This window comes from Tachysurus fulvidraco, chromosome 26 (assembly GCF_022655615.1).
Source record: "Tachysurus fulvidraco isolate hzauxx_2018 chromosome 26, HZAU_PFXX_2.0, whole genome shotgun sequence".
Classification (NCBI taxonomy): Eukaryota; Metazoa; Chordata; class Actinopteri; order Siluriformes; family Bagridae; genus Tachysurus; species Tachysurus fulvidraco.
The window spans coordinates 14,823,482-14,835,554 of record NC_062543.1 but is presented as its reverse complement, the minus strand read 5'-3'; the positions used below and the strand labels follow the sequence as shown (position 1 = coordinate 14,835,554).

The following is a 12,073-nucleotide window of genomic DNA, read 5'->3' as shown; positions in this document are numbered from 1 at the left end:
CAAGCTGCCACTGTTGGACCCTTGAGCAAGGCCCTTAACCCACCCTGCTCCAGGGGCGCTGTATCATAGCTGCCCCTGCACTCTGACCCCAACCTCCTCAGTTGGGGTATGTGAAGAAAAGAATTCCACTGTGCTGTAATGTATATGTGGTGATAATAAAGGCCTCTATGCCCCCCCCCCATTCTATATTCAAATTCCTCATCATGTTAGTGCCACTGTGATTGATGGAGGAAAGATTGATGTCGTCCATATCAAATGAATCCAGAGATATTTAACATTTCTTTTACCTCAAACTACTGTTGAGTTTCACATTAAACACAACAATCATTAATCACTCACAGTTTGGACGTCCTCCCTCAATACTGTTCCTTCTCCTGATTGGTGCTGCTGAGTCCTGAGTCTCTTCACTCACTAGGAAACATCAGAACCAGTCAGAATGAGAGACATTCTTCAGAAGGTAGAGTTAGACAGATGATATAATAAAGTTATGTCTTATACACTATAACTAACCCCTGTCACTGTTTAAATGACATTTCCTTATAATATCTGAACAGTTGCACTATTAAGGATCATTACAGTATATTTATGTATTAATTTATTCATTGAATATTTAGAAACAATGACATTCTGAGAAACTTCTATAATTGCTAAATTTGACATATTACTTACTTCCTGGAGGTAAAAGTTCCTTGCTGTTTCTTCTCCTGATGGAAGCTGATGATTCTGGATCTGTCTGTTCCTGCAGCTGCTTTGTTTTCTCCTCTAGAAGTCTGACTTTCTCCTGAAGCTCTTTGTTTGTTCCCATTAGCTGTGTCTCTCTCTCAGTTAGCTGTGTCTCTCTCTCAGTTAGCTGTGTCTCTCTCTCAGTTAGAAGTCTCTCTTTCTCTTCAAGCTGTTGGTTATTTTCTGCTAACTCAGATTTCTGTTGCTCCACTACAATCATCATGTCCTGTAGTTGTCTCTGCTTGTCCTGCAGCTCCTGTCCCAGTGTGTCCAGTTTATTTGTACTGGTTTCCAGCTCTTTATCTGTGTTCTTCAGCTGTGTTTCTTTCTCCTTCAGCAGTTTGTTCAGATTCTCTAGAAGTGTGTTTTTCTCCTCCACGTGTCTCTGACTGTCTTCTAACTCCTTAATTGTTTTGTCCAGTTCAGCTCTTGTCTGTTTGTGCAGTGTCTCATTCTCTTCCAGTGTCTTGTCCTTCTTCAGAAGTGTTTGTGTATTTTCTGTCAGAAGTTTGTCTTTCTCCTGAAGTTGTTTGTCTCTTTCTGTGAGTTTATTTTTACTGGTGTCCAGTTCTTCCTCCACACTCACCAGTTGTCTCTCTTTGTCCTGCAGCTCCTGTCCCAGTGTGTCCAGTTTATTTGTACTGGTTTCCAGTTCTTTCACCACACTCTCCAGTCGTCTCTCTTTGTCCTTCAATTGTGTCTGATTCTTTTCTAACGTCATATTTGATTTTCTCAATTCTTCTCGTACTTCACTGAGCTGTTTCTCCTTCTCTTCAAGTTTGTTGTCCTTCTTCTGAAGTGTTTGTGTATTTTCTGTCAGAAGCTTGTCTTTCTCCTGAAGTTGTTTGTCTCGTCCCATCATCTGTGTCTCTCTCTCAGTTAGAAGTCTCTCTTTCTCTTCAAGCTGTTTGTTTTTTTCTGCTAACTCAGATTTCTGTTGCTCCACTACAATCATTGTGTCCTGTAGTTGTCTCTGCTTGTCCTGCAGCTCCTGTCCCAGTGTGTCCAGTTTATTTGTACTGGTTTCCAGCTCTTTATCTGTGTTCTTCAGCTGTGTTTCTTTCTCCTTCAGCAGTTTGTTCAGATTCTCTACTTGTGTGTTTTTCTCCTCCACATGTCGCTGACTGTCTTCTAACGCCTTAATTGTTTTGTCCAGTTCAGCTCTTGTCTGTTTGTGCAGTGTCTCATTCTCTTCTAGTGTCTTGTCCTTCTTCTGCAGCTCCTGTCCCAGTGTGTCCAGTTTATTTGTACTGGTTTCCAGTTCTTTCACCACACTCTCCAGTTGTCTCTCTTTGTCCTTCAATTGTGTCTGAATCTTTTCTAACGTCATATTTGATTTTCTCACTTCTTCTCGTACTTCACTGAGCTGTTTCTCCTTCTCTTCTAGTGACTTGTCCTTCTTCTGAAGTGTTTGTGTATTTTCTGTCAGAAGTCTAACTTTCTCCTGGAGCTCTTTGTCTCTTCCCATTAGCTGTGTCTCTCTCTCAATTAGCTGTGTCTCTCTCTCAGTTAGAAGTCTGTCTTTCTCTTCAAGCTGTTTGTTTTTTTCTGCTAACTCAGATTCCTGTTGATTCTTCAGTTCTGATATTTCCTTGTCTTTCTTTCTCAGTGATTGTGAAGCTCCGTCCAGTTCTTTAATAAATTGGGCAGGAAAGTGAGCTGAATGATTATTGTGGTCAGAACCAGAGATCAGCTACAGAAACAGTGTTTATTATGACTAAAGCCAAAATGACTATTTATAATTATATAACGTGTAAACTGACGTGAGTAATGAGTTTAATAAGGAGAAACATTTACTATTGTATTTTAGTTATTAATGATGTATTTTATACTGTTACTCATTATAACATTATAAACAACTAACTGTATTTTATACTCTGAGATTTTACCGGTCCATAAAATAAACTTTCTCTATAATAATAATAAAAATGAACATAATGTAAATAATATCTTGAATAGAGAATGTGAGAAGCTGTGAATTTCAGACTACAGACTTACTGGAGATCTCATAATTAAACACTTCAGGCTGTAAAGATGAACAGGTGTGTTTACTTTTGTACCTCCTTCCATACTCACCAGTCAGTAGAACAGATTCCTCCATTTTCTTTCTCTCATCTTCTGTCCATTTTCTGTCTCTCTGAGGAAGTGAATAAAACAGTGTGAAGGTTTTATACATGACTCCATACTGTATGTAAATAATGTGTTAAATAAACATGAAGTGTTTCTCTGTTCAGTTCACTGTGTGTGTGTGTGTGTGTGTGTGTGTGTGTGTGTGCGTGTGTGTGTGTGTGTGTGTGTGTGTGTGTGTGTGTGTGTGTGCGTGTGTGTAATATTACTAACAGTACACACTGAGCTGATTGAGGTTGATTTAAACTGATATTGTATTCAGTAACACACTGAGTTTGAATGCAGCCAGCTGAAGAACACAATCATTAAACACTAAACTGAACCTTACAGGAGAGAGAAAAAAAATCATCTCCATGAGAATCAAGATGTTTGGTCTCATTTCTGCTGTGGTGACGTCACACAATATCACAATGAAGTCATGTTCTTATGCATCATAATCCACTGTTCCAGACATTTACATCTATTTTTAACGACACTGATTGTGTTTAATGTTATTTTATGTTCATTAGCTGACTTTTATTTGTTCACAATCGTCAGTCAGTGATGATCAAATAACACAAGAAACACAGAAACTGAGAGAATTTTATGTTTTTATCCCAAAAGACCACCATACTGATCACCTCCAATAATTTTCGGGTGCCATTAATTTGAGCACAAAGATTTTAAGAAAAAAGTTTTAGTGTAACTTCATTTTGTTAGTGTTGTAGGTCGTCTGCATCGATCCTCAAGTTAAACTGAACACGTGTTAAACCTTTTATATGTCACTTTAAATGGAATTAAACACAAAGTTTTCAGATAAACATCAAAGGAATGAAGGTCATCATTTTTCTTACATTTATTTTGTTTACGTTTCCACAAAGTGTTTACACTCCTAGAAATAATAATTACATCATAACAACACCAGTAATAACAGCAGATTGCTAGCAAACAGTTCAACAACTGTGTTTCTAGAACAATCCAATGTGATTTTTTATCCACAATAAACCATCACTGGGAGCCGGTTGCCATGGTAACTCATTTACCCCTCTGGTCTAATTATAACATAATTTATGATTTTTTATGCTGCTATCATCAGTAAGACATTAATGAATGTAATATTTTATAACAGTTTACTCACCTGATAAACCCAGAAGTCTTTATCTACAGGAGGATGTGGGGAAAAAAAGCACAATAAGTTTGTTGAGATTATTAAAAATGCATTGTAATTTTCAGTATTTCTGTATTTTATCCTGTAATATTAGCTGTAAACATTCCTAAAAAGTCTGTTTTGATCCTGTACTGTATTGTTTCTCTTCTCTTTCTGCTCTTCAGGATCTTTCAGTATTAATGCAGTAAGAAACAAATTCCCCAGATGACTTACTTCCATTCTGTTCGAATCTCTTTCATGCAGCATTATCAAGTGTGACTCTCTAACTCACATCTCTCTGTAGTTCTGTTCACTACAGTAATGTTAGCCAGGATCAGTAACTTTAATACAGAGTTATTGTTATCAAATCACATTCAAACAAAAACCTTCAGCTTTTTCTCTCTCAGTATCAGTGTGTAGGTCAGATTTGTGTGTCTGTACAACACTAAATGACAAACTAGACACCAGCATGATGAATGTTCTGTTAGAGATCACAGTCTGTTGTGTTCACTACACTATGCTCATGATGCTCAGTGGTACATTAACAAGTAACTACAAAATTAAATTATTATTAAATTCACTCTCACCTCTCTCTTCTGTCCTCTGTGGAGCTCCAGATTGCTCCTGTATCTGTGAATAATAAAGTGTAAATGTCTTGTGAATGAGTTTAAAGATAAATTATAAAATAAAGAAAACTGTTACTTTGGTCATAAAACAGTTTCATTATCTTCCTAAACAAATCTAAGATCATAAAGGTTTAACATTTAGCCATCAGTCAGTAAATCTACATAACATTCTGTTACACTGTGATCATCATCATCTGCTCACATTGGACAGATTCATCAGGTACAGAAACATAACTGTGGAGGGAAAAATCATGCAGCCGGAAACAAATTATTAATGTATGTGTATTTATACAACTGTTTCAGGACAAATATAAAATTGTTCTGATATCAGCACATGTAACTATAGAACATTGTATATGGAGAACATTAATGATCATCAGTACATTTAGATCTTTTCATACTGAGGTGTAGCTCCTTATTAGTGCAGGAGAAAATAAAGTGTAGGAGAGACATTCTGATGGAGTCTGTCAGTGGTGTGTGTTATATGCTGTGTGTTTATTGTGTCTTTTACTCGACACGGTAAACGTCTCTGTACATTATTACACTGCAGTTACACACAGGTGCATTGTGGGAAAGAAGCTGACTGATGGAAGTGGAATCTCACTTACTGATCAGACTCCTTCACATAAACATGATCTGAAAATCATCTTTATGTTTCTATTTGATTCCTGGATTAAAATGTAATATATGTGATAAGTTTATAAAATATCAGCTTTTACTATTAGTGTGAAGTCGAGTTATTTACTTACGTCTGTGAGAAGTATCATGTAAAACAACAGAGAGAAATGTAATGTTAGATAAAATACAATGAGAAAAACTTATGATTTACAGTCAGAACAGCTGATAAACAATCTTCACTCTGTGCTTTCAAAGATGTTCAGCTACAATTTTAACTATTTTAATAAAATATAACAACAGATAGTGAATCATTATAAATAGTTCATATTAAATAATGAAAGACTTCATGAGGTGTTTTTACTCAGTGCAGTAACACAGATCTGTGATCAGCTGCTGAATAAAACACTCCATATGAAGTGAAAATGCTGAACATCACCATATTTTAACCCCATTTCTATCTGTATCAGGGAAAAATAAAGACAAGTTCTACTGTCTTCCATAAATGTCCATGTCTCCATGTTTCACAGAAGTGCTGCTTTGATTTGGATCATGAACAGTTTTCTTTTCACTTCACACTTTCCTCTTTTCATCACTCTGCTACAGCTTAGTCTTTGTCTCATCTGTCCATCATCTACTTTTTAACAAACTGGAATCTGCTCCTTTGCTCTTGAACTTTATCTGTGTGTTTATCTGTCTATTGGATAAAGACTCTGAGGTCATGCTGGTGGATTTTTGTTCTGTGTCTCAGATCTCTACAGACTTTCACTGAGGTTTATGTTTAATCGTTATACATGGTGTTTATTCATTGTGTAGAAAATATTGGACTTTGTTTGCTCATCAATCTACAGAACAAACTAGCAGCCCAATATTACCTAGCTTTGTGTGTTACTTTGCTTCTCACTGCTATACGTTCAGCTTTTTCTCTCTCAGTATCAGTGTGTAGGTCAGATTTGTGTGTCTGTACAACACTAAATGACAAACTAGACACCAGCATGATGAATGTTCTGTTAGAGATCACAGTCTGTTGTGTTCACTACACTATGCTCATGATGCTCAGATATCTATGTGCTATTGCACTCTGAACACACAGCACAGTCTAATCTATTTCATCTGAACAATAAATATATTATTCATGCAGCATCAAGACATCACTAGCACAGAAAAGGGGTTTATACTCACGACTCCTCAAACCCTGTGAAAGTAAATAAAACAGTGTGAAGATTTTATGCATGATTACAAATGTGAATTGTTCCATGTGAAAATGTGGAAAGTAACTGTTACTCTGGTTAAAACACAGCTGATGTGTGTCTTAATAAAAAAGAGGAAAACTAGACAACAATCAGTCATCACACACAGTAAATCTGTATCATGTAGCATTGTGCTAATATACCGCTAGTTCCCCTTAAGGAAGAGAAATATCTTGTGATTTATTGGAAAATCCTATTTTCTGATCTCTGCATGTCTTTACCAATATACAGTATGTCAGTATTTGTACATTTCCCCCTGTGTATTTTACATATATAGTGAAATATTTTGTAATATATCTCTGTGCTATTGTAGTAGATAAAGGAATATACAGAATATCAGATTCTCACTTCCTTTAATTATAAACACAGACATTTATCAATGTAAAACCTGAACAGATAACAGAATGATGTTCTTTACTGCTGCCTCGTCTATATACTGGTTACGACAGCATGTGACATGTCGCAGTAGATTAGAGAAGATGCGTGATCTCCTTCTGTTTTTCTCTCTTTAATAAAAATGTACATTAACCCGTTGCATAAGATTGCACACCCTTGTCTAATTACTACAGTGTTCAGAATCGACCAATCACGTTAAAACTCTTGTTAAATACTCACTAGAAGATACCTGCTGTCAATTAAAGTGACCGATGGACACCAAATAAAGTACAGCTGTTCCTGTAGGATTGTTCATTTCATTTGCCCACTCTCCCCTTCATTATGTACCATTTTCATTGAACCATTAGCAGCAGCTATCCGTCAAAACAGCTACATTAAAGGAATTCAAACACTAAACATGCACCACAAAATTAGTCTTTACGCTGATGATATATTACTATATTTACAAGACCCCTCATCATCATTACAAGAAGCGATTAAACTCATTGATTCATTCTCAAATATCTCTGAATACTCCATCAACTGGAGTAAATCAGCCATACTTTCATTACATTCTAACAGTTTGGATGTGACATCCCAGACATCACCTATTCCTTTGTGCACTAACTATATCACATACTTGGGCATTAATGTTTCCCCCAGGCTGTCAGAGCTGTTCGGACTCAATTTTACTCCATTACTTAAAACAATAAATGATGACCTTCACCGCAGGAGGAATTTACCACTATCCATTATGGGCAGAATATCTGTAATTAAAATGACTATACTCCCTAAATTAAACTATTTATTTACAATGACTCCAGCACTACCCACCCTCACCTGGTTTAAATCACTAGATTCAATCGTCACTAAATTCTACTGGAAAAATAAGACTCCAAGAATTAAATTGACTACACTACAGAAACCAAAAACACAAGGACTGGAAGCACCACATTTCTACCACTACTTTTTGGCCAATCAGCTCTAAAACATATACAAATGGATTCATCTTAACCCATCAGAAAGCACATGGCTAGATGTTGAACAGTCAATTTGTAAAGAGATTAACATTTCAGAATTACCTTTCTATAGTCAGGCAATCAAAAAGCACCACTGTTTTAAATCACCAACAATAGCCACAGCTCTGACAGCCTGGTGGAAATTTCATCAAATCACAAACACCCCTCTTGCATCATCTAAATACACCCCGATCTGGAATAACCCAGATTTTATAGTAAATAAGAAGCCACTGAACTTACGCACATGGGTAGATAAGGGCATCACACAACTTCAACACATCCTTCTTAATAATAACTTGGCACCATTTTCCCACTTGGTCCAGAAATACGGCATTGGGAGTAATTGTTTTTTGGAATATTTACAAATCAAATCATCCATTCAATCAAAAATTGACACTCAGAGAATTAATCTAGACCTTTCACCTCCAATTTCAGAACTAATTAATATAACCTCCCCCCCAAAAAAAAATTACTCTCCTAAATATATAAAATAATATCCAAATCAGACAACACATTAAGCCTACCCAATGCTAAATGGGAATCAGACTTATCTATTGCTCCCAATGCCGCTTTCTGGACACAAATCTGCAAAAATATCTACTTCATGACAAAAAAACACCAACTTACAACTTATACAGTATAAAGTACTCCATAGATTAAGATTACTCCACCTAACTGGACAGAAATTATTTAAAATGGGTTTTACTTCAGAAACATGCTCACATTGCACACAAAACACCCCAGATACATATTTACACGCTATTTGGCAATGCACTGCGGTTAAAACATTCTGGGAAAACGTTATCGACTCACTATCCAACCTTATGGGTTGTCACATCCCGCTGTCTCCCTCCCTCTGTATATTAGGTGACATATCCATAATCAATTTAAACAGTACAAACAGTCAATTACTCCTAGTGGCTCTAACTATCGCCAAGAAAACTATCCTCATGAACTGGAAATCGAGGAACGCCATACACATTACAACTTGGAAAAATTTACTAATAGAGTACATCTCCATGGAAAACTTGTCTACCTCCACTCAAAATAATACATCAGAATTACACCCGTCTTGGTTATCTCTCTTTAACTTCAAACAGTCATGAATCCACTGACCTTCTTTGTCTGAAGCCATCCTCAATGATACACCATCAATAATCACATCAATAATCACACATGATTGGGAGGAGGGAGGGTCGGGAAGAGGCAGCAACACAGACTAATAAATATAAATTAAATACTTATTATATTTAAAACTCTCTCTCTCTCTCTCTCTCTCTCTCTCTCTCTCTCTCTCTCTCTCTCTCTTTCCCTTTTTCGCTGCTTCTGGACCCTGGTTGGCTGTGGCATACTAGTCCCTGCCATGTGCAGTTTTGATTAGTCGTGGGTGGGTGTGATGTGGGGCCGGGGGCATTGGACTTTCACCCTCCAGCTTGTACTTCTGTCTGATATTTCTTGTCCCCGGCTGGCCCAGCACTTGTCCCGCTGTTTTAATGCATCACATATTAGATGAGGTGCACACACATTCATTTGGAGCATAATAATATATTTTTTTAAATAAATAAATAAATACATAGGGTAAGTGTGTCGTGTGCACATACATAGGGTAAGTGTGTCGTGTGCACATACATAGGGTAAGTGTGGCGCGGGTGTGGTGGCCTGGGCTTTGCACTGGGCTGGTTCCATGCTACACGCCATGCTTTTGTAATGCATTATACACTAGTTGACAAACTAGATGAGGATATGTCATGAGTATAACAATGAAAGCAGCCATATTTATTCCACAAAAAAAAAACAAAAAAAAACGTATACACACACACAGACAGGTTAAGCATGGCATGTGCGGGACAGCTGGGGATGGGTATGGATTTTGGGACCATGGATCCCACACCACTTCACCTTGATAGCCCGTTGTAATATGACGCCGGCGTTGGTCTATGCTATGCCATGGCCATGAGGGTTATCAGCGGCAGCTTTATTATACCTTATCATTAATAGTTGTATCAATATTACCGTTATTATTATTATTATTATTATTATTGCTATTATAAGTACTACTATTATCATTACTATTAATGGCTGTAGAAGCATTATTATTGCTATAACTACTACTAGTTCTATTGGTCCTCTTTCTGATCCTTTAACCTCCCCTTCATTCTGGATGAAATGAGTATATTTGTAAATATATTTATCATTACTACTACTGCTAATACTATTATTACTATTTCTTATTAATTGGATTTTTCAATATTATTATTATTATAAGTAGTAGTAGTAGTATTAGTATTATTATTGCTACCCAATTTTACATGAACATTTTGTCTTGTGTGATACTGTTACTGTCTTCATTGTTATTATTGTTATTATAATTATAATTATTAATAAATTTTCCTCTTTGATTTATGTACGTGTGTATATATATGTATGTATATATACACACACACACACACACACGTTTTGTTTTGTTGGTCTTTGTATTTGTATTTTTGCATCTAATAAAAAAAATGAAAAAAAAAAATTTGTTCATCAAAAAAAAAAAGGATTGTTCATTTTAGTAACTGGAAAAGCCATGGGGCTGCAAAGAGCTGACAAAGCAGGTACAGGATCTCATTGTTGAGAAATATCAATTAGGAGAGGGTTACAAACAAATTTCCAGACATAGAATATACCATGGAACACTGGAAAGACGAAAATCAACACCCTCTAAACCCTCTAATATAATTCAGAAGCCCATCAGAAAACTGGTCAGGAGGCTGTCAACAAGCCCAATATAAGATTCTTCATATGTCTGAACTTCAGGTTAGAGTGACAAGATGGAAGTCTGTTTTAGGCAAAAAAAAAACATCCAAGCCTGGATAAAGTTATCAACAAAATATATCCAATCTCCCAAAACTATGTGGAATAATAGTTTATGGTCTGATAAAACTGAAATTGAAACTTTTGGCCATAATAACAAAAGATATGTTTGGCACAAAGAAACTACATCAACAGAAGATCTCCATCCCCACAGTGAAACATGGAGGTGGCAGCATCATTCTTTGGGGCAGCTTTTCTTCAGCTGGGACTGGGGCTTTAATCAGACTGGAGGTAATAATGAATAGCTCCAAATACCAGTCAGTTTTGGTGCAAAACCTTTAGGGCTTCTGCTAAAACACCTAAGATGAAGAGGAATTTCACCTTTCAGCAGGACAACGACCCGAAGCACAAACACAAATCAACAAACGAATGACTTCACTAAAACAAGCTCAAGGTTTAGGAATGGCCGCCAGAGTCCAGATCCAAATCCAATCAAAAATCTGTGGTTTGACCTGAAGAGGTCTGTACACAGGAGATGCCCAGACAATATGACAGAGTCAGAATGCTTTTACAAGGAAGAAAGGCAAAATATTGCTGAGTCACGATGAGTTAAACTGATAACAACTCTCTTGTTATAACTCTTAAAAAAGATTGAATGATGTGATAAAATCTAAAGGTGCTTCAAATAAGTATAAATTTAGGGGGTGTGAACTTATACAACCGAGTTATTGTAGTTTTTTTTTTTTTTACCTAAAATAACTTTAATACATAAGTTGCAATTTCACTATAAAAGTGGAAAGATTTCTGATATGATTTTTATTGTTTTCATTTATTACACAACAAAAACCTGCCATTTCAACAGAAGTGTGTAGATTTTTTATATCTATTACAAATGTTTATGTTTCTATTTGATTCCTGGATTAAAATGTAATATATGTGATAAGTTTATAAAATATCAGCTTTTACTATTAGTGTGAAGTCGAGTTATTTACTTACCAAGTCTGTGAGAAGTATCATGTAAAACAACAGAGAGAAATGTAATGTTAGATAAAATACAATGAGAAAAACTTATGATTTACAGTCAGAACAGCTGATAAACAATCTTCACTCTGTGCTTTCAAAGATGTTCAGCTACAATTTTAACTATTTTAATAAAATATAACAACAGATAGTGAATCATTATAAATAGTTTATATTAAATAATGAAAGACTTCATGAGGTGTTTTTACTCAGTGCAGTAACACAGATCTGTGATCAGCTGCTGAATAAAACACTCCATATGAAGTGAAAATGCTGAACATCACCATATTTTAACCCCATTTCTATCTGTATCAGGGAAAAATAAAGACAAGTTCTACTGTCTTCCATAAATGTCCATGTCTCCATGTTTCACGGAAGTGCTACTTTTCTTTTCAG

General features: G+C 36.0%; 2 protein-coding genes across 4 annotated transcripts in view; one reads left to right on the top strand and one right to left on the bottom strand.

Moving 5' to 3' along the window:
* LOC113636638 (WD repeat-containing protein 87-like) overlaps nucleotides 1–12,073 on the top strand; it is an 873,260-nt gene that overhangs the window by 38,007 nt on the left and 823,180 nt on the right. The window lies entirely within an intron of this gene.
* Nucleotides 1–12,073, bottom strand: part of LOC113650946 (kinectin-like) — a 683,852-nt gene that overhangs the window by 2,599 nt on the left and 669,180 nt on the right. The window contains exons 18-22 of one of the 3 annotated variants that reach the window (XM_047809350.1): nucleotides 4,564–4,600; nucleotides 3,968–3,990; nucleotides 2,800–2,860; nucleotides 670–2,355; nucleotides 343–411 (exon numbers count right to left, since the gene is read on the bottom strand). In XM_047809350.1, the coding sequence (XP_047665306.1) occupies nucleotides 343–411; nucleotides 670–2,355; nucleotides 2,800–2,860; nucleotides 3,968–3,990; nucleotides 4,564–4,600 (1,876 nt within the window). Of the gene's footprint in view, nucleotides 1–339; nucleotides 412–669; nucleotides 2,356–2,799; nucleotides 2,861–3,967; nucleotides 3,991–4,563; nucleotides 4,601–12,073 lie in introns of all 3 variants that reach the window. The other 2 variants (XM_047809349.1, XM_047809351.1) reach the window with 2 other exon arrangements.